Source organism: Saccopteryx bilineata, chromosome 3 (genome assembly GCF_036850765.1).
Source record: "Saccopteryx bilineata isolate mSacBil1 chromosome 3, mSacBil1_pri_phased_curated, whole genome shotgun sequence".
Lineage (NCBI taxonomy): Eukaryota > Metazoa > Chordata > Mammalia > Chiroptera > Emballonuridae > Saccopteryx > Saccopteryx bilineata.
This window is the reverse complement of record NC_089492.1, coordinates 185,251,921-185,275,393: the sequence shown is the minus strand read 5'-3', so window position 1 is coordinate 185,275,393 and position 23,473 is coordinate 185,251,921. Positions and strand designations below refer to the sequence as shown.

The 23,473-nt window shown below is 38.8% G+C and overlaps 2 protein-coding genes across 5 annotated transcripts in view; both read left to right on the top strand.

Annotated features, from left to right (window-relative positions):
- The window catches only part of HIVEP1 (HIVEP zinc finger 1), a 197,764-nt gene that overhangs the window by 47,506 nt on the left and 126,785 nt on the right, over nt 1-23,473 (top strand). The window lies entirely within an intron of this gene.
- On the top strand, nt 1,857-4,115 carry LOC136330864 (sorting nexin-2-like). The gene is given in 4 exon segments (XM_066268379.1): nt 1,857-1,961; nt 2,156-2,238; nt 2,240-3,498; nt 3,501-4,115. Coding segments are annotated over 4 exon segments (1,599 nt in total). The 5' UTR covers nt 1,857-1,859; the 3' UTR covers nt 3,656-4,115.

Genomic DNA, 23,473 nt, shown 5'->3' with positions numbered 1-23,473 from the left:
CTGTGAGGGCCATCTTGCGGTTTGTTTGCCTGAGAGGTGGTTTCTCCTGCCTATGTACTTGCCTGCCGTTGTGAGACTTTATTAAACACAATGACCCAACCAACCCATTCTGGCTCTGCAGTTTTTATACCGTCTGCCCGAATCCAGTGTGAACCTGCCTGGCTTCGGCCACCAGCATTAGAGACACAGGCAAGTTCCATGCCTTAAGTTTTTTGCATTTATTAAAATTTCTTATAGACAACAGTTTCAAATGAGTACTTGATATTGCATCATATTACTTTGGCATAATTAACATTCTCTTACTGTGGTATTAGTTTGTTTCCATTTTATCTAATGATTATCATGGAACCTTTTTTTTTTTTACTTTGCTGATTAACATGCATGATTTAATGGCATAACATAGTATTTGATCAGAAATGTCTTCTTTCTTGTTCATTAAAATCTGAGCATTTGAGAACCTAATTCAGGATTGTAATATTTATGTTTTTATCTTGCAATAACTTTAAGAAAAAAATATTTGCATTTTAAATGCCTACTTTAGAAAGTCATCAAAAACAGTTTAGAAACTGTTTCAGTTTTTATCTACTTTCATTCACTCTTTTGCGAGATGTCCATTGAGTATCTTCACTCCAGGTGGTCAAGACTACAGTGTAAAACAAGATGGACCAGGCCCTGGCCGGTTGGCTCAGTGGTAGAGCGTCAGCCTGGCGTGCAGAAGTCCCGGGTTCGATTCCCGGCCAGGGCACACAGGAGAGGCACCCATCTGCTTCTCCACCCCTCCCCCTCTCCTTCCTCTCTGTCTTTCTCTTTTCCTCCCACAGCAAAAGCTCCATTGGAGCAAAGATGGCCCGGGCGCTGGGGATGGCTCCTTGGCCTCTGCCCCAGGCGCTAGAATGGCTCTGGTCACGGCAGAGCAACGCCCCAGAGGGGCAGAGCATCGCCCCCTGGTGGGCAGAGCGTGCCCCCTGGTGGGCGTGCCGGGTGGATCCCGGTTGGGTGTATGCGGGAGTCTGTCTCTCCCTGTTTCTAGCTTCAGAAAAAGACAAAAAAAAAAAACCCAAAAAACAAGATGGACCAGGTTCCTGTTCTTATAGACCTTACTGCTCGGTGGGAAAGTATAACAGTAAACACATAAATTATTATAGAATTACATTGTAATATATGTTATAGTATAAACCAAATGTTACAATATGCCATAAGAACATGCACTTGAATCTACTCTGGGAAGAAAAGAGAATTCTTCAATTAAAATTATCCTCAGTAATTTTATTATCTTTTATGGCTTCTATTTAAAATATAAAACTTCTGTGCTTTATCTGAGGAGCTGCCACAAAGCAGACACAATAGATACTTTATTTATAGTTTTCCTCTCACTAAATAACTCAGTCAAGAGTAGAAGAAATTATTAATGCTTTTGGGTATTTGACTTCTGAGCTGAAATTTTTTCTGAGCCAGCCAGTTGCAGTTTTTGAAGCATGAGATTTCATAACCATGATTAAAAAACATCCACCTATTCACAAAGGAAGCAAAATGATGTAGATAAAAATGTGCCCAAGCCAAGGGTCTTCCTAAGATGCTGTTTATAATGTTAGTACAGTGAGACGTGGGGGAGTATTGTACCTCATTTAGTAGAAATGGACTTTGTGGAGTATTCATGGAAATGGTGAGTTAATATGTGGTTCTTTTATTATATGTTTGATTAACCAGTAGTTTAGTTAACAGAAATCATATATTGGATCCGAAGAGCTCTGCAGTTGTTCTTAGGGGTACAATTAGATTTAACCTTAATCTGGGGCAAACGTTGGAACAAAAGGTTAGCTATAAAGTGATTAATTAGGCAGTCGTCTGGGCGAGCGAAGATGGCGGTGGAGAGGGAGCCTCCTCCTCTGGGGGACGGGAAGCCCACCGACTTTGAGGAGCAGGAGGACGGAGAGGACCTTTTCACCAGCACCCTAGAGAACGTATAAAGACTGCCTACAAATCAGTAAGAACACTAGAAAAATCAGCAAAATTCTTGAAGAGACCCTTTACAAAGAGGATAACCAAATGGCCATTAAACATTTGAAAAATTGCTGAACATCATTATTCATCAGGGAAAAGAAAATTCAAACCACAATAAGATATACTCTACACCTGCCATAATAGCTGAAATAAGATGGAACATAAAGTGTTGACAAGGAGCAACTGGAATTTCCATATATTGCTTTCAATTCCATCATCTCCAGAACCAGTATTCTTAAGAAGAAGATGTTAGTACAAACTCTAATGGTCTAAAACCTGAAGAAGTTGTGCTAGATGATGACAGAGAAGATCTTTTTGCAGAAGCCACAGAAGAAGTTTCTCTGGACAGTCCAGAGAGGGAACCTATCCTTTCCTCTGACCCTTCTCCTGCAGTCACACCTGTGACCCCTACTGCACTCATTGCTCCCAGAATTGAATCAAAGAGCATGTCTGTTCCTGTGATCCTTGACAGATCTAGGGAGGAGATTGAAGAAGAAGCAAATGGAGATGTTTTTGATAAAGAAATTGGTGTATCTGATCCAGAGAAAGTTGGTGATGGCATGAATGCTTACATGGCATATAGAGTAACAACGAAGACTTCTCTTTCCATGTTCAGTAAGAGTGAATTTTCAGTTAAAAGAAGATTTAGTGACTTTCTCAGTTTGCATAGCAAGTTAGCAAGCAAGTATTTACATGTTGGTTATATTGTGCCACCAGCTCCAGAAAAGAGTATAGTAGGCATGACCAAGGTCAAAGTGGGTAAAGAAGATCTATCATCCACTGAGTTTGTAGAAAAACGAAGAGCAGCTCTTGAAAGGTATCTTCAAAGAACAGTAAAGCATCCCACTTTACTACAAGATCCTGATTTAAGGCAGTTCTTGGAAAGTTCAGAGCTGCCTAGAGCAGTTAATACACAGGCTCTGAGTGGAGCAGGAATATTGAGGATGGTGAACAAGGCTGCCGACGCTGTCAACAAAATGACAATCAAGATGAATGAATCCGATGCATGGTTTGAAGAAAAGCAGCAGCAATTTGAAAATCTGGATCAGCAACTTAGGAAACTTCGTGCCAATGTTGAAGCTTTGGTCTGTCATAGAAAAGAACTTTCAGCCAACACAGCTGCCTTTGCTAAAAGTGCTGCCATGTTAGGTAATTCTGAAGATCATACTGCTTTATCAAGAGCTTTGTCTCAGCTTGCAGAAGTTGAGGAGAAGATTGACCAGTTACATCAAGAACAAGCTTTTGCTGACTTTTATATGTTTTCAGAACTACTTAGTGATTACATTTGTCTTATTGCTGCAGTGAAAGGTGTGTTTGATCATCGAATGAAGTGCTGGCAGAAATGGGAATATGCTCAAATTACTTTGCTCAAAAAACGTGAAACTGAGGCAAAAATGATGGTTGCTAACAAACCAGATAAAATACAGCAAGCTAAAAATGAAATAAGAGAGTGGGAGGCAAAAGTACAACAAGGAGAAAGAGATTTTGAACAGATCTCTAAACAATTCGAAAAGAAGTGGGAAGATTTGAGAAAGAACAAGTGAAAGATTTTAAAGCTGTTATTATCAAGTACTTAGAATCATTAGTACAAACACAACAGCAGCTGATAAAATACTGGGAGGCATTTCTACCTGAAGCCAAAGCCATTGCCTAGCAAGATTACTCCTTTTAAGAAGATCTTGGATGTTTGTTCCAGTTATGCTGAATTCCACCGTGAAATCATTTAAAACCATCTAAATAAACCACTATATATTTTCTGAATTACATGTGGTTTTATATATATATATACCTATATATATATACACACACACTTTGACATTTTATTACAAGCTGCATGTCCTGACCCTCTTTGAATTAAGTGGACTGTGGCATGATATTCTGCAATACTTTGCTGAATTGAACACTATTGTGTCTTAAATACTCGCACTAAAAAGTGCGCTGCAAGGCCAGAAAACTTTGCAATATTTTTTCTTTACCATTTGTTCTGTAGTGTGTTCACCCTCTTTATGAAGTGACTTATCAATGCATTGATTAATGTTCACTTACACATTTCTGTACAGAAGTTATGATTTTGTGATTACAGTAATAAAATGATATTCCTTGTGAAAAAAAAAGTGATTAATTAACAAAGAACTGAACATGAAGGAGATTGAACAGAAAATGTCTAAATGTCCTGGGATTTATTTGGAGGTAAAATAGGATAAACTGCTAGTAGGGTAACTGGGCAAAGTGAGAGTATTTGAGAAAGGAATGTCTTAAATTTACTTACCATGTTGTTGAAATCTTCTACTGAGGGAGTGTGATATTCTTAAAAGTAATAAGATTAATATAATACTCATGTTTTCTTCACTTAAGTTCACAGCTATTAATATCTTGTCACATTTGCCTTGCTGTCTCTATATGTACTATTTTTGCTTTTGTTAAAGTACATTAAAACTTAATTTTTATAAGTTTTTGTATATAGCAAATTTACTGAATTCTTACTCATTCTTACCAATTAAGTTGATGTCTTGGATTTTCCCAATTAAATTATCATATAGGTATAAATAAATTATTTTCTGTATGCCTTTAAAATTTTTGTACCTCTTAAAAATTTTTCTTATTTTATTGAATTGTCTAGGACCTGTAGCGAAGTATTAAATAGTATCACTGATAAAATTCTGACTTCAATGGGAATACTTCTGATAATGCACACTTAAAGTCAGTGACTGCAGTTTACTTCTCAGATATATTTTGCATAATTTCAGAAATTATTTTCTAATCATAACTTTCTGGGTATTTTGCTAGGTATAGATATGGGATTATTATTACTCTGTTTTGGCTTCCATAGTGGTATTTTTTGTTAATATTATCTATGTAATGAATTAGTGATGATCCTTTAATCATTTAATGTATTGGTGCTACTATATTTTAAATAGCTCAGTGAATGTATAGCTATTGTGACTAATGAAATACAGATTTATTTAAAACTATTGCTTTTACATATTTTTATCATTTATATGTTTCCTAGTTCAACATAGAGTAAAAGTACAGCTAAAGTCAACAGGAGGAATACATAATTTTTTGTTAAAAAGACATCCTAACACTTGAGATGGTTGGGAATCAGTAATCTAAGACACTTCAAGGCAAATTTCATACTCATCCTTGCCTTCATTCTGGTAGTTTGCAGGTGAGTCTGTTGTCTAGAGATGATCTTGATGTTAATCAGTACATCCTACTATCTCAGACTTAAAAGGAGCTTTAAGAAATTATCTCAGTTATCATTTCTAAATAGATTAGAATGGTAAATGTAAAATTTGATTAATCTTTGGAGGATGGGAGGGGAGTTGGTATTTCTTCAGAATCCCTCCTAGTAATCAATATGTGAAGGGTATTAGGTTTAGAGTTAATAAATCTCTGAAGCCAGTGTGATGAACTGTCATGTCTCTTTAGTGGGAAGAGGACAGAATCTAGATAACCACACTTATTCTGATAGCTATTGTGTCTATTTTTTAAAATGCCTCAATATCATTGAGAAGTCTGAATGTATTCCTTTTTCCTTTTTACATTATCCATAGCTGTATGTATGGATTCTAGAAAGAAGATCATTTTAAAATCAGAACACTTCAGTAATGTAAGGGACATTCATCTGGGAACAGTTGCCAGTTTTCAGTAATTGCCAGTGATTTGAAAAATGTTGTATAAAACTTATATTTACTGCATTTATAAACTGTTTAATAGTAATTCTGAAAATTTTATTATTTTTGAAAATAGCATTCATTGGTCATGTGTTTAGAGAACGGGAAATAGGTCAAAAGATGGTTAAAGAAAGCAATTGATGATTTACATTACATTTTAAGCTTATATCCAAGTTAACTCTTTTGAAGTTATTTTTTTTTTTTACAGAGACAGAGTCAGAGAGAGGGATAGATAGGGACAGAAAGACAGGAATGGAGAGAGATGTGAAGCATCAATCATTAGTTTTCGTTGTGACACCTTAGTTGTTCATTGATTGCTTTCTCATATGTGCCTTGACCGTGGGGCTACAGCAGACTGAGTAACCCCTTGCTCGAGCCAGCGACCTTGGGTCCAAGCTGGTGAGCTTTGCTCAAACCAGATGAGCCCATGCTCAAGCTGGCGACCTCGGGGTCTTGAATCTGGGTCCTCCGCATCCCAGTCCGACGCTCTATCCACTGCACCACCGACCAGTCAGGCTAAAATTAATTCTTTTTTTTTTTTTTGGGTCACCACATTCCGGAATTTTTTTTTTTTTTTCATTTTTTTCTGAAGCTGGAAACAGGGAGAGACAGTCAGACAGACTCCCGCATGCGCCCGACCGAGATCCACCCGGCACGCCCACCATGGGGCGACGCTCTGCCCACCAGGGGGCGATGCTCTGCCCATCCTGGGCGTCACCATATTGCGACCAGAGCCACTCTATCTAGCGCCTGAGGCAGAGGCCACAGAGCCATCCCCAGCGCCCGGGCCATCTTTGCTCCAATGGAGCCTTGGCTGCGGAAGGGGAAGAGAGAGACAGAGAGGAAAGTGTGGCGGAGGGGTGGAGAAGCAAATGGGCGCTTCTCCTGTGTGCCCTGGCCGGGAATCGAACCCGGGTCCTCCGCACGCTAGTAAAATTAATTCTTAAATAAAAATTTAAAATTATTGCTCTTAATAGCTGAGAAGAACCTGGAAAGTATTTGTTCAAAATATTTTTGGCCATTTCTGATGGAGCAAATACTGTGTTAGATGTTAGGGGTATAAAAATGAATAAAATTGCCCATTAATTCTTAGCCTGGAAGACAGATAACATGAACAGAGAACTTTGGCATAGGAAACCCTGAAATGAAACATTGAGGCAGGAGGTAGATTTTTCAGGAGATGGATTGCTAGGTATGAGTCCCAGAGTTGACAGGCAGCCCAGGTGCATACAACTTTCTAATGCTGGTGGCATTGCTTAAGACTATGTTCTTAGACTCTTGACACAAGTCTGATGGTCTGGTTCACACCGGGTTGACCTGTTAAGCTCTGAAAAATTTCACTTTGTACTTTTTTTAGAGTAGTTTGCTCTGTGTAGTTAGCAGCTGTTTAATTAGATATACATAGACATTCCTACTTTCTTATTCCTCACTTTTTTGTAGGGCAGGGGGATCCTACTAAGCATTTAGAACCCAAGCAATGAAGAGTTTTAGTAATTTTTTGTTCTGAATATCTCATTGTGTTACCTAAAATCCTGTACTTTAACGATTGACCTCAGGATCAATTCTTAGATGCGTTTCATGGTGCTGAGTTCTTCATGATCTTGTCTCTCTTGCTCCGTTATCCTAGAACTTCATAAAGGCTGTATACCAGCCTGTGATTGGCCTATTTTGCTGAGCTGTTCCCAGCCTTCATGCTTTAACTAGAATCTCTTGACACTACTTCTGGTACATTGGTAGTTAGCTAGTAAACATTTGCTTAATAATTCAAGTTTTTAAGTTGCCTTGTTCATGGGACAATAAAAATAAAAAAATGTGTTCACACACTTGTATGTGCTTAAAAATTTTACTGATTATTCTTTTGTATTGTTTTCCGTGTATGCACAACTATTTTGAATTTTAATTTATTTCTTCTTGAGAATACATCTTTTGGAGGATATTAAAGCAAGCACATTTATGTTGGTCATCCACCATTGGTGGTATCCTGCTCCATGTTGTTTCAGTTGAAATTCGTAGTATTTCTAACAATTTATAGATTTTTATATTTTGGTACAGTCCATGGATTAAAACATTTTAAATATGACTTTTTAAAATTTATCAGTTGTTGTTAGTCATCAGCCTATTAATAGTAATTACTTCTGCTCTCCAGTCTCTACACTAACAATTATCTTTATTTTTAAAATAAATTTAGGAAAGGAAACTTCAGATAATTATAATATGAGCTATATCTTTTAACAGTTGAAGAGTAATCTGTTCAGTTTTTTCTTCTTGTGGGATTATTAATAGATAATTGACTATTTGGTTTAAGAAATAAAAATAAAAACATTAACTTTTCTAAATAAATATGAACTTCTGACCAGGTGGTGGCGCAGTGGATAGAGCGTCGGACTGGGATGCGGAGGACCCAGGTTCGAAACCCCGAGGTCACCAGCTTGAGTGTAGGTTCATCTGGTTTGAGCAAGGCTCACCAGCTTGAGCCCAAGGTTGCTGGCTCGAGCAAGGGGTCACTTGGTCTGCTGTAGCCCCCCGGTCAAGGCACATATGAGAAATCAATCAATGAACAACTAAGGAGCTGCAACAAAGAATTGATGTTTCTCATCTCTCTCCCTTCCTGTCTGTCCCTGTCCTTCTCTCAGACTCTCTCTGTCTCTGCCACACACAAAAAAAGAAAACATAATAATAAATAAATATGAACTTGCAAAAGAAGCAGTGCATATTGAGTGCTGAGTGTATTTTGCTAATCATAATGGATGACCTGTCTTTCTCTTTGTCTCGAAGAAAGCTGAATTACTGGATAGTTAATATCTGAAAGGATTCTCACCTCATACTAGGATGCTCAGATACATTGGGGACTTGCTGAGATGTACTGGCTTAGTAAGTGCAATTTAGCAAATCATAATCATCTTTGGATTCTCAGTCACATTATGTAAGTGGTCATACAGATGGATTTTTAACTCTAATTTTCCTAAGTTACTTTCCCATCCATTGGTGGAGGTGTTCTAAAATCAAAATGAGAGAATGCATTACTGTTACTTTAAGAAGGAAATTAAGTAGGGAGGGAAAGAGGGGATGTTGTGACTGCTGACATTTGTGGCCTCTTTTCATTTGCGTAAGAGGTGGACCAGCTTTCTGTAGCTGCGGTTGCCATGGAGAAGTAGTGGGGGAGGATTCCTAGGACTGCAGCCTGTGAAAGCAATTCTGTCTTAGAGCTGCTCCAGTATGTGACTGGAACTGGAAGGGGCAGGGAGCTCAGGTGTGCCAAGGCGGCACAGATTATGGGGGCTGGCTGACCTGTCATGGCTGGTAACGTGACTGTGCAGAGACCCCTGGGTGTGACAGACGTGTTTGTGGAAGTGCCTGTGGATTCTCTATGTGAAGTGAAAGGAATGTAATGTTGTATGTATTTCCACCCTTCATATGATTTCTTACACTGGAGATTTGATTAAAAGAGTCTAAACATATTAAACCAAATGTACACTCTTATAATAAGAAACTAACTTCAGTTGGCATGTTTGCATAAAGATAAATGACATCAAGAGCAAGTCAAATAAATTATGATGGGAATAAAACACTCAGGAAAAGCTAATGTGGTAGATTAAACTGTAACCAAGCATGAATGTGTTACTAACCAGGCATCATTAATATATGCATGTTACAGAGTGGTATAGCTAGATAGTAGGGAAAAATGAAATAATGAAAGTTGTAAGAATTTTTCTACATAATAGGTAGAACAAAATTAGTGTGTATTTTGTTGGTAAATATGCTTATATCTTAGCTGAATTTTAGGAATCTTGTCATTGCTGTGAATATTCTTTTAGGGGATAGTTTTATATTAAATGTAAAATTGTCAATGAGTTTGAAATGTGATCATTTTATGTTTTTGTTTTGTTTTAACGTAAGTGATAAATTGAATATGATTATATTAGTCTTGGTTTTTCATAGATAGCATTGTGGATAATTATGCCTTTTTTTAAAAAACAAATGTGATTAGTAATTTTAATTTAAATTCTGACCTACTGTTTAAAATATGGTTAAGATATGTTCCTTTTAAGGAAATCATATAATGTGTTCAACTTATCACATACAGAGAAACTTACTTGACCTCTTAGTTTTCTGATAATATTTGAATGAGAGCTTTTTTGTTTATACTATTAATTATAATATTGTTTCATTGCATTTGAGTCAAAAATGATGTAGGTAGAGAATACATTGTAAGGTTGTTATAGTCATTGACTACTTAATGCATATTACAGTTTTTTTAAAGAGTGATAGATAGCTAGTTCTCTAATTTAATCCATGAAAGAAATGCCAAACCAAGTCTTTTTTTTTTTTTATGTAGTGTTATGGAAAATCTAGGCGTAGAAACATTCATAGTGGTATATAGTACTACTGAAAAGCTTTATAAAATGTACAAATTGATTACAGAATTTACTTGAAAAGCATTACTTCGAATTAAGGTATTTCAGAAATTGTTCAATAAATATTTGTTGGAGATTATTTGTAAAACTGTTCTTTAGATGATAAACCTTAGTTGACTTACTGAAAACTTCTATTTCTTGTTTGGAATATTGTATGTTAAGATTAAATTTCTTTACTTTTTAAATATATTCAAAAGCACAAAAGTTTACAAATTATTAAGTACAGTTATTTATGGAATTTATCTTTGTTTTTTTTTATTTTTAATTCTTTTTTTTTAATTAAATTTTTATTTTAATGGGGTGACATCAATAAATCAGGGTACATACATTCAAAGAAAACATTTCCAGGTTATCTTGTCATTTAGTTCTGTTGCATACCCATCACCCGAAGAGAGATCATCCTCCGCCACCCTCCATCCAGTTCTCTCTGTACCCCTCCCCCTTTCCCTCCTTCCCTCCCCCCACCCACATAGCCACCACACTCCTGTCCATGCCTCTTAGTCTCGCTTTTATGTCCCACCAATGTATGGAATCCTGCAGTTCCTGTTTTTTTCTGATTTGCTTATTTCACCCCGCACAATGCTACCAAGACTCCACCATTCCTCTATAAGTGATCCGATGTCACCCTTTCTCCTAGCTGAATAATAATACCATGGTTATATGTGCCCCATCTTCTTCATCCAGTCCTCTATTTTTTTTTACAGTGATTAAAAGCCTTTAAGCAAACTCTTGGCCAATACAGCAAGAATCCCTAAAAGAGTAGTGTCCTTAACATGTTCCCCCAGTCCAAGTTGGCCCCATCACCATGCCAAATCCCTGAAAAATGCAACTCAACCACAGTTCAGTCTGTTAGGAGCTGTCACAGGGAGCAGGAGTCCAGGAAAGTTCCCCACAGGAAAAGTCCGCATGGCACTGGAATTGTTGTCACCATTCTATACTTTGCAGCTCATGTCCAAGTCCCAATGATAGCTGCTTCTAGCTGGTAATGATTCAGGTAGACTGGAGAAAGCCATTTGCAGCATGCGTGGATATGGAACTTCTGTTCTCCTCTGCCTGGAGAGTTGAGACCAGGTTGCTTTTCCCTGGAGCTCTGCGACTGTGGCCTGGTAAAGAGAACCTTGGGATACACTAAGCTGGGTGGCAAAGGTAAATTCATAATACAAGTTGGCAAAAGGAGGAAAGAGAGCTCTAAATTAGGAGTAGGTCCCAGCCTGAAATATGAATGGGGCATTGAGGTAGGAGGGATAAAGGAAACACTATATATTAAGCAAAGCAGCAGAAAATAGGACTATCAACACCCACAAAAGAGATCTTTGAGGGAAGAATAAAAAACCTGACTATTCAGGCAAAACATAATTAAGTGGCCCTTGTGTGAATGAGATCAGTTTACCTGCTTCTTGGAAGAAATACCCTAGGCTCATCCACAGTGTCGTAGATGGGGCCGACGGCCCTGGGCACCTTCAGCCTTCAGTGGCAAACCCCAGCTTTCTGGGCAAGGTCAGGTCATAGGTGGCTGGAGCAGGGCTGGACGAGCCTGAACCCTCCCTTAGAGGAGCGAGGGGGAAGCCCACCTTCCAGTGTCCCTGTTTCCTCACAGCAGAGGCATGTAAGCCTGGCAGGCTTTAGCTCAATGACCTTCCTTTCCACTATTGAAGCAGGACCCAGATGGCATCCTATGAGACCCCTTTGGGGTGTTGGAGCCTTTAAGGGTGTGTCCTAAAAGCTGGTAGTTCCCCTGATCTCTATTGGGCTTTTTCTGCCTCTGGGTATCTTAAAAGTCATGCTCAGAAGATCTCGCTGAGGGGTTTGAGGATCCCCATCTGCCTATATAAATCTTTTCCATCTATCTGGAGCTATTTGGAAAAAAGACAGAACAGTGTTATTAGCTAGATCCAATAAAGGAGGTAGTAGTTTGCAGGCGAAAAAGATTTGGTGTCTCCTGTTCATCAGTAATCAAAAGAAATGTAAATTTTATTTTATTTTTTAAGTAAAAAGCATGATATGGTAGACCCGTTGGAGTCATTGGCCTGGTGTGCAGGATTCCCGGGTTCGATTCCTGGCCAGAGCACACAGGAGAAGCGCCCATCTACCTCTCCACTCCTCCCCCTCTCCTTCCTCTTCGTCTCTCTCCTCCCGCCCACAGCCAAGGCTCCACCGGAGCAAATCCACCCTGGGCACTAAGGATGGCCCCATGGCCTCTGCCCCAGTCGCTAGAATGGCTCCGGCTGTAACAGAGCAACATCCCAAATGGGCAGAGCATTCCCCCCGGTAGGCATGCCAGGTGGATCCCAGGCACATGCAGGAGTCTGACCGCCTCCACATCCCCATCCTCAGAAATATACAAAAAATAAATAAATAAAAGAAAAAATACTAAAAGAAAAAAAAAAGAAAAAAAAAGGGGGGGCATTCCCTTGTGCTAAAGCTCCAGGGAGCATGGAGTGAGCTTGAGTATGTCCTATGAAACATGGAGCTCTATGTTTACATATAAGTCTTTGAAGAAGGAGGAACTGCTGAAATAGTTTATCAGCATTTGTCCCTAAGACAGCAGTCTTTATAGTGGGAACACTATAGGTAAATATTTGCTGTCTGTCTATAGATTAAGGGGGGAATATGGCAAATGCTGAAAAGCCATGATCTTTGTGCCTCTCCAGTCCCCCAACCCCCTCCCTCTCCTCCCCCCACCCTGTAACCCCAACACTGTTGTTCATGTCTCTGAGTCTCATCTTTATGTCTCACCTATGTATGGAAACATATAGTTCTTAGTTTTTTCTGATTTACTTCTTTCACTCAGTATAATGTTATCAAGGCCCATCCATGTTGTTGTAAAAGATCCTATGTCATCATTTCTTATGGCTGAGTAGTATTCCATAGTATATATATACCAAAGCTTTTTAATCCACTGGTCCTCTGATGGACACTTGGGCTGTTTCCAGATCTTTGCTATTGTGAACAATGCTGCCATAAACATGGGGGGGGGGTGCATTTCTTCTTTTCAAACTGTGCTATGGTGTTCTTGGGGTATATTTCTAACAGTGGTATAGCTGGGTCAAAAGGCAGTTCGATTTTTAATTTCTTGAGGAATCTCCATACTGTTTTCCACAGTGGCTGCACCAGTCTGCATTCCCACCAGCAGTGCAGGAGGGTTCCCTTTTCTCCACATCCTCGCCAGCACTTATTCTGTGTTGTTTTATTGATGAGCGCCATTCTGACTGGTGTGAGGTGATATCTCATTGTGGTTTTAATTTGCATTTCTCTAATGATTAGTGATGTTGAGCATTTTTTCATATGCCTATTGGCCATCTGTGTGTCCTCTTTGGAGAAGTGTCTATTCATTTCTTTTGCCCATTTTTTGATTGGATTGTTTGTCTTCCTGGTATTAAGTTTTACAAGTTCTTTATAAATTTTTGTTATTAACCCCTTGTCAGACGCTGTGTCAAATATATTCTCTCATTGTGTAGTTTGTCTTTTTATTCTGTTCTTATTGTCTTTAGCTGTGCAGAAGCTTTTTAGTTTGATAAAGTCCCATTTGTTTATCCTGTCTTTTATTTCACTTGCCTGTGGAGACAAATTAGCAAATATATTGCTGCGAGAGATGTCAAAGAGCTTACTGCCTATGTTTTCTTCTAAGATGCTTATGGTTTCACGGCTTACATTCAAGTCTTTTATCCATTTTTAGTTTATTTTTGTGAGTGGTGTAAGTTGGTGGTCTAGTTTCATTTTTTTGCAGGTAGCTGTCCAGTTTTCCCAACACCATTTGTTGAAGAGGCTGTCTTTACTCCATTGTATTGTCTTACCTCCTTTGTCAAATATCAGTTGTCCATAGAGCTGTGGGTTTATTTCTGAGTTCTCTGTTCTGTTCCATTGATCTGTGTGCCTGTTCTTATGCCAGTACCATGCTGTTTTGAGTACAATGGCCTTATAATATAACTTGATATCTGGAAGTATGATACTTCCTGCTTTTTTCTTCCTTTTCAGGATTGCTGAGGCTATTCGTGTTCTTTTTTGGTTCCATATAAATTTTTGGAATATGTGTTCTATGTCTTTGAAGTAAGTCATTGGTATTTTCATTGGTATTGCATTGAATTTATAAATTGCTTTGGGTAATATAGACATTTTAATGATGTTTATTCTTCCTAACCATGAGCACGGTATATGCCTCCACTTATTCGTATCTTCCCTGATTTCTTTTATCAATGTTTTATAATTTTCCGAGTACAAGTCTTTAATCTCCTTGGTTAGATTTATTCCTAGGTACTTTATTTTTTTGGTTGCAATGGTAAAGGGGATTGATTCCCTGATTTCTCTTTCTGACAGTTCATTATTAGTGTATAAAAATGCTTCTGATTTCTGAGTATTGATTTTATATCCTGCCACCTTGTCAAATTCTTTGATCAGGTCTAGTAGTTTTTTGACTGAGACTTTAGGGTTTTATATATACAATATCATGTCATCTGCAAATAATGATAGTTTTACTTCTTCTTTTCCAATTTGGATGCCTTTTATTTCTTTTTCTTGTCTGATTGCTGTGGCGAGGACTTCCAGAACTATGTTGAATAATAATGGTGAAAGGGGGCACCCCTGCCTTGTTCCTGATCTTAAGGGGATTGCTTTTAATTTTTGCCCATTCAGTATGATGTTGGCTGTGGGTTTGTCATAGACGGCCTTTATCATGTTGAGGTATGTTCCCTGTATTCCCACTTTGCTGAGAGTTTTGATCATGAATGGGTGCTGGACTTTATTAAATGCTTTTTCTGCATCTATTGAAATTATCATGTGGTTTTTCTTCTTTCTTTTGTTTATGTGATGAATCACATTGATTGATTTGCAAATATTGTACCAGCCTTGCCTCCCAAGAATAAATCCCACTTGATCATGGTGTATGATTTTTTCCATATATTGCTGGATCCGGTTTGCTAATATCTTATTGAGGATTTTTGCATCTAAGTTCATCAGGGATATTGGCCTATAATTTTCTTTTTTTGTGTTGTCTTTGCCTGGTTTTGGAATCAGAATTATGCTCGCCTCATAAAAGGAGTTTGGAAGTCTTCCTTCCTCTTGAATTTTTTGAAATAGCTTGAGAAGGATAGGAGTTAGTTCTTTGAATATTTGGTAGAATTCACTTGTGAAGCCATCAGGCCCAGGACTTTTCTTTTTTGGGAGTTTTTTGATAGCTGTTTCAATCTCATTTGTTGTAATTGTTCTGTTTAGGTTTTCTGATTCTTCCAGATTTATTTTTGGAAGATTATATGATTCAAGGAATTTGTCCATTTCATCTAGGTTGTCTCGTTTTTTGGCATACAGTTCTTCATAGTATTTTCTTACAATATTTTGTATTTCTGTTGTGTCAGTTGTTATTTCTCCCCTCTTATTTCTAATTTTATTTATTTGAGTCCTCTCTCTTTTTTTCTTGATGTGTCTCGTTAAAGTTCATCGATCTTGTTTACCTTTTCAAAGAACCAGCTCCTGGTTTCATTGATCCTCTGTATTGTTTCTTTAGCCTCTATGTCATTTATTTCTGCTCTGATCTTTATTATTTCCTTCCTTCTACTACATTTGGGCTTTACTTGCTGTTCTTTTTCTAGTTCTTTTAGATGCAGGGTTAAGTTGTTTATTTGAGCTTTTTCTAGCTTCTTGAGGTATGCCTGTAATGCTATTATCTTCCCTTTCAGGACTGCTTTTGCTGTGTCCCATAAATTTTGAGTTGATGTATGCTCATTATCGTTTGTTTCTAGGAATTTTTTAATTTCTTCTTTGATCTCAATGTTAACCCATTCATTGTTTAATAACGTGTTATTAAGTTTCCAAGTGTGAATGTTTTTCAATTTTTCTATTGTGGTTGATTTCTAGTTTAATGCCATTGTGATCAGAGAAAGTGCTCGATATGATTTCAATCTTCTTAAATTTGTTGAGCCCGCTTTTGTGCCCTAACATGTGGTCTATTCTAGAGAATGTACCATGAGCGCTTGAAAAGAATGTATATTCTGCTCTTTTACGGTGAAAGCTTCTGAAGATATCTATTAAATCGAGTTGATCTAATATGTCCTTTAAGTCTGCTGTTTCTTTGTTAATTTTCTTCCTTGAGGATCTATCTAATGATGTTAATGGGGTATTGAAATCTCCTACTATTATAGTATTGCTGTTGATCTCGCCCTTTAAGTCTATCAAAGTCTGCTTTATATATTTAGGTGCTCCTATATTAGGTGCGTAGATATTTATAATGGTTATATCTTCCTTTTGGATTGCTCCCTTTATCATTATGTAGTGACCTTCTTTATCTCTAACTATGGTCTTTGTTCTAAAGTCCATTTTGTCTGATATAAGTATTGCTACCCCAGCTTTTTTTTCATTTCAATTTGCGTGAAATATTTTTTTCCATCCTTTTATCTTCAGTCTGTGTGCATCTTTTGATTTAAGGTGTATCTCTTGTAGACAGCATATGTATGGGTCCTGTTTTCTTGTCCACGCAGCTACCCTATGTCTCTTGATCGGATCATTTAATCCATTAACATTTAAGGTTATTACTGATATGTAATTGTTTATTGCCATTTTTTTTCTTTAAAACTGTTTTTCTCTTTTGCTATATATTTTTTTTCCTTTGATCTGTTTACAACTGGTCCCTTATAATTTATTGCAGCCTTGGTTTGGTTGCAGTGAAATCCTTGAGTTTTTTTTTGTCTGTAAAGCTTTTTATTTCTCCTTCAATTTTAAATGATAGCCTTGCTGGATAAAGTAGTCTTGGTTGTAGGTTCTTGTTCTGCATTACTTTGAATATTTCTTGCCATTCCCTTCTGGCCTCAAGTGTTTCTGTTGAGAAGTCAGAAGTCATCCTTATGGGGGCTCCTTTGTAGGTGATAGTCTTTTTTTCTTTAGCAGCTTTTAATATTTTCTCTTTATCATTTAGCTTTGGTAATTTAATTATGATGTGTCTTGGTGTTGGTTTCTTTGGGTTTCTCCTTAATGGAGTTCTCTGTGCTTCCTGAACATGTGAAATGTTTTCCTGCCTTAATTGGGGGAAGTTTTCCGCTATAATATGTTTGAACACAGTCTCTATCCCTTGTTCTTTCTCTTCTTCTTCAGGAACCCCTATGATGCGGATGTTATTTCTCTTCATGTTGTCACAGAGCTCTCTTAGAGTTTCCTCAGACTTTTTGAGTCTCTTTTCTTTCTTCTTCTCTGCTTCCGTGCCTTTATTTATTGTGTCCTCTAACTCACTGATTCGATTCTCTGCTTCATCCATCCTGCTTTTAATTCCTTCCATTGTATTCTTTATTTCAGATATTGTATTTGTCATTTCTGTCTGATTCTTTTTTATTATTTCAATGTCCTCTTTTATATTTGTTATCTCTTTATTTAGGTTTTCATAATGGCCATCTATGGTTGTTCTAATATCTTTGAGCATCCTAACAATCATTATTTTAAACTCTGCATCTGGTAATTTGGTTATATCTGATTCACTTAGGTCCTTATCTGGGGATTTCTCTTGGTTTATTTGTGTTGTATTTCTCTGCCTCCGCATTTTCTCTTCACGGGAGTGGCTGTGATCACATGCTCGGGTGCACAAGGGTTGGTGGCCTTGGCCTTTGCCCCGCCCCTGTGTGTGATGTTATGCTCGGTCCTGAGGGCACTGGCGAGCACCTTTGCTCAGCTGCGGGTCCCGCCTGTTTCCGAGCTTTCGCCCTGCCTTTGCAGGATGATCCCACTCAAGGAACAGCTGCTAGCCTTGGCTCTACCACCAGGCAGGGCTGTGTGCCCAAGCTCAGCTCCATAGCGGAACTCTGCCTCTTCTGGGCTTTTGGCTCCACCCCCGCGGGAGGAGCCGGCTACCAAGTCAGACAGGAAGCCTGGGTTGCATGGGCAGGGCAGGGATTTGCTCCTCTGCCCTTGCTCCGGGGCTGGTTTCTACTCTTTCCGGGTTTCCTGCCCTTCTCCTGGAGGCTGAATTACAGGCTGCCGGCAGCTAAGCTTGGCCGCTTTTGCACGCCCCCTTCTCCCTAGCCGGGCAAGATTGAGCTCACGCCTGAGCCCAGTGGTGGCCAGCTGGCTTTCAACCCTGCCAGCAGAACCGCGCTTTTGTCTCCCGCTGCCGCCGGCCCTCTGTCGCGCCCCCAGCCGCGTGGGTGGGGGCGCTGCAGCTCGGACCCTAAGACTCACTACTGTAGACCCAAAACTCCCTCTTTCTATGCTACTCTGCTCTGAATGCTGCGGGGGAGCTTGTTTGGCTGCTCTCCTGCTTCCCTTGGCTGGTATTGCTGTTTCTGGGGGAAATATTCACTTCAGCTTTGGGGAATGACTCATCCCAGGGGTTAGGGTGGCTATCTCCCAAAATGTTTCTCCCTATGCCTCCTAGATTACACTCTCTTCCTGTTACTGTGGTCCTCTCCCCTCTCCCTCTGTCCCCAGGAGCCCTGGGTGAGTGTTTGTGAGAGAGATGTTCTGCGTGGTCCCTTTAAGAAGGATCCTGGGTCTGAGAATTCAAACTCTCTCACAAACAGTATCCTGACTTGTTTCCAGCTAAATACTGTCCTTACGCTTCTTCTGGGCTCTGGGGCTGCAGGCTGTGGCTTTGTTCCTGGGGCTCAGGACCCTTTCCCCTCTGCTAAACTCACTTCCCGCCACGGGAGTCTCTCCCTGCTGCCGTTCCGTCCGAGAAGCTGGGCAGCCCTCTCCGCATTTCTGTGTTTCTGCTTTTCCTACCAGTCTCTGTGTGGCTTCTCCAGCGTTTCTTGGTTGAAGAGTCCTTTTAGTTTAGTCCAAAGTTGGTTTTTCCAGCTGATAGTTCATAAAATAAGTGTGTAATCCACTTTGGTTCTGGGAGGTAGATGCTGGTATGTCCGCCTACTCCAGCGCCATCTTGTCTCTCCCTTATTTTTTAATTCTAAAGTACACCTGTTTAGCATGGAAACCAAAATTAGTTTCCACTATTCATGCAAGTCAAAGAGATATCAGGTTTATATTATTTGTGTATTTTTCAGATAATAATAGGTAATTTTTAAAGAGTGTCAACTAAAGCTAAGTACTTTTATAAACGTTTACATTTATTACCTTTTTTGGATCTCACATAACTTTGTGAGGTAGGTGTTGTTTTTTTACCCATATCACAGATGAAGAAACTGAATTTTAGAAGGTAAAGTACCTTGTCCAATGTCATAGAGATAAGAAGGTGTGGACCAGGACTTGAAGCCATGAGATTTTAACCACTGTTTCTTCCATGTGAAAACTGTAGTCTGGCAGAGTGGGAAAGCTTTCATTTCAGGGTGGCGTCCCAACTTTCCATGTCTTAGCTGAGTGACGTAGCAGCAGCTCGACCTCTTCGTGTTTGAGCTTTTTCATAGGTAATTAATAATGAAATATGTTTTGAGTACTTTACTTTCAGTGCTAATGTGAATGAAGTATGTTCCCCCTACCCCATGGTAGTAGTTATTGCTAACATGTATTATTATTCATAATGTTAAATACAATGTAGTAATCCAGTAATGTTTTATTGCTCTGTTTGGAAATGATTAATAGAATAAAAAGGTTAACGGCTATGACTTAAGTATTAGTAAACCCTTTTTAGATATACACTCAAATACTCATTTACAGCAGGGTTTCTCAGTTGGCACTAATGATGTTTTGGGTTGCATAGTTCTTTGTTGTGGTGGTGGTCTTGTATGTTGTAGCAGCATCCCTGGCCCCTCCCTACTCAATGTCAGCTGCCGTTCAATTTTGTCAAACAAAAATGTCTTCAGACATTGCCAGATGCCCTTAAAAATCACCCTGACTAAAAACCACTACCAATCATATATAGAGAAAGAGACATTAATGAAGTAAGTAAGCAATATATGTTGCTTATGCTGTTGTGTGTTGAAGACACTGTTGGAAAAGACCAAGAATAAGCTAGAATAATGAGAGGGAGCAGGAGGGTTCTTGGGTAGGTGTGACTGCTCATAGACTGTGGGTTAGACAGCAGGGAAGGGCATGAGAGGACATAGAGGCCAGGCATAGGCTGTGGCAGAAGTCTCAGTGAGATGGGAGGGCTTGGACCAGGTGTTGGAAGTGGACAGTTTAGAGTGATTTTTGGAGGGAGAATCAGAGGTTTCTGGGTTTGCTAGACTGTTATGCTCTTGACAACAAAGAGTAAAGAACAATGAAGGTTTGAGCAGTAGACACTGGACAGTCTGCGTGACTGATTCACCAACTGTGTGAACCCCTGTGTGCTAGCTTGGCCTTGCATGGGATTCACATGTGTTTCTCAGCAAAGTTAAACATTGCTAAATGTCCTAGACCTTTGTGAATATTGGAAACCATAAGTCTTAAGTTTGTGGCTGCCAAGTGACCGCATATTTAAAACTTGAATGATTTGCCTTGCTTTACAGGCTAGATGTGATCTTGTGAGATAAGAGATCTCACATTTGGCAAGAGGCATGCCTCAGTACATATATAATAGCACTACTTCCTAGGCTCCTGTGCCTCCCCGTCCCTATCTAGGTGTCTGTCCTGGGCTCCAGAGCTTTCCCCTCCAAGTCTTCCACTGGTAAATTAAATAATTCCTTGGACATCAAATAATTTTATGCTTTTTGAGTTACAGTTTTGGTTGACAGAGTAAAGCATTGCATCCCTATAGTCAGCACAGTATATGACAAATTTTAAAATGGTAAGGACCGAGCATACCAGATCCTTTCTGTGGCACACCATTTGGGGAAACCTGACGAAATTTCTTTCAGTTTTCTGGGGTTACTTTAAATCATCGTATGCATAACTTAATGATCTTTTATTAATAATAGTGGGTAAAATCACTGAGAGTTGTAACTGAAACTTAAATGTTGGTATTGTAAAATTGTAATGGCAATTCAGCAGTGATGATAAAATCTTTTTTTCCCCTCAAAATTATGTTGTTGAAATTGTATGTGTCTGAGTGTGTCTGTTAGTGATTTCTACCATAGTAAAATGGGAGTTTCATTTCTGAGCCAAACTGAGGCCTGTAGATGCTTAGGTCTAACCTACGGGGAGACAAAAAGGAAAGAGAGGCTACCTCTCCTGGTAGCTTCATGGAGTTTTCCTTTCTTTGTCCTCCCTCCCCGCCTCCACATCTCACACACTAGTTCTGTTGATCAGTTATTGGTTGCTTTATTTTCCTCTGGGAAAAGGACTTTTTCAACTGGATTTTCCACTGTGAGTTGTCTTCCCTGTGGGCCTTACTGGAGCAGTGGAGACTTTCCTGGTATCTTTGTTCATTCTGACATGTACGAATTCATCCACAGTTAAACACACACTGTGCTTCTAGGGTTGTGTGTATGCTCTGGGGATTGGTGTTTCTGTCTTCAGGTAGCTTAAAAATCTCAGAGGTGGAAAAGAGGTTTATATAAGGAATAAATGAGAACACAATGGGCATATAGGATACAGTGAAATACCATTAAATAAACTCTTTGACGTACAATAGTATGGAATAGAGTTCTGTGGGATGTAAACTATTTCTTTTCTGCATTTATTAGTAGATGTTTCTGAGAGTTGGGATTTAATCTTGGTCATGAAAATATGGTGAGATAAAGATAAATACTGGGGGCCAGGGTAAGGAAGTGACTTTGATAGATCTTGATCCTGGAGTTTAAGATTTTAGCAGGTGATATGAGTATGAAATGAGCAACTTCACACACACATGTACATGTTCACACACTTAATGTGAGAGGAGCTTGGTTACTGTTGCTGTGCACACTCTTAGCCCCATTTCAGGATCTTAAAAGGGCCTCAGGAGCATGTGATATTCAAGATCAAACACAAACGATGAGTAATGGCTAGTTCAGACAGGATCTTTTGGTGTATATAAATAATACGGGGAAGTAGGATAGCATAGTAAGAAAAAGGTCACGTGTCGCAGGCAGTCTAGGCTTAAACCTGGCACTTATTAGCTGTAGGAGGTTTGCTTTTGTGTGTCACAATTTGCTTCTTTGTAAAATGGAGATCAAGGGCAATTCCTCCTCCTGGGTAGGTTTTCTTGTGAGGATTGAATGATTCGGTACACTTTAAGGGTCTTAGAACAGTGCCAGGACATAGTAAGCACTTATATTTTATAACTAGTGATGGATTTCACCTTGCTATCTTTTTGTATCACTTTATATCTATTGATAGATTTTTTCCCCCCCAAAAAAGGGTCTGAAGGAAGATGAGGGCTTCCCAGGCAGGTGTAAGGGGAGCACTGGGAGGCAGTTCTCAGAAGAAAGAACACTGAGTTGGAAGCAGAGATGGGAGACATGTAAGCTGTGTGTTGCGGCATCCCGGGAAGGTAGGGTTGCCCATTCCAGAGGAGGGTTTTCAAGAAGAGGAATTCTAATGTTGGGTTGAAATAGATGACTTGTAGTGTCTCTATCAGTATTAAGAAATGTGTGTCCATTTTGCTGGTTTATTTAAAACATATTTTAGGGAATTTAGGAAATAGTTAACCTTATTATCTATCTGAAATAATTGCAGCATGGTTAGCTTTCATGTGCTACAATATTATCACTGAAAAGAGCTTAAATTTTTCTTAGGCTCAGTTATATTTTAGTGTGTTTTCCACCAGGATTTGCGTAACTTGGTTGATATGAGGAAGTAGCCGCTAAAGCAAATGACAATAGCTGATAAATCACCAGAAAGCTATTTTTGGCTTGAATAGATCAGATTCATACATGTGAAACTACAAGCCTAATTACTGTTATATTTGGCCAGAGTCCTTGTAAGCCATGGGTATTAGCTAAGTACTTCCTTTGAGGGGAGGAAAAAATGATACTGTGTTTAATTGTTATGAATGCTTAAAACATGTGATTTTTAAGTGATTGGATTATAACAATTTAGATTGGGAATTTTATGCTCTATAAAATTTAACCTTAAGAAATATTTGCCAGAACCACTTAAGTGTACAAAGAGCCCAATAGTATTTATCTTTTATGAGTTGTTAATATTACTAGATAACAGTGAAGATAAATGAAGGAGACATGCATGTGTATGTATTATGGTATGCGGGAGTATTTCAAACATGGTAAAATATGCATACTATATATCTGTATAAATAAAAGATGTAAACGTTCATTTGTTCAAAATCTTAAATCTCCGAAAGTTCTTCACCGATTGCTTAGAAATTTTGACACAACATTGCATTCTAATATGTGCTCTTTTTTCTATACCTACTATTATATAGATATAGATGTCACACTGGTGACAGGTAAAAACATGCTTTTTTTTTGAAAAACGCCATCTGTTGGACGTAAAAGCAACACGCTATACTAAATATTTTACGATTCCATTTCAATGTTTCTGATTTACGATCCATTTATGTGCAGAGAGACTTGAGGATGCATGGTTGCGAGCATGGCGATTGCATTCTGCAGCTTCAGATCTGCTTCGTTCTCAACAGAATAAACATGACAG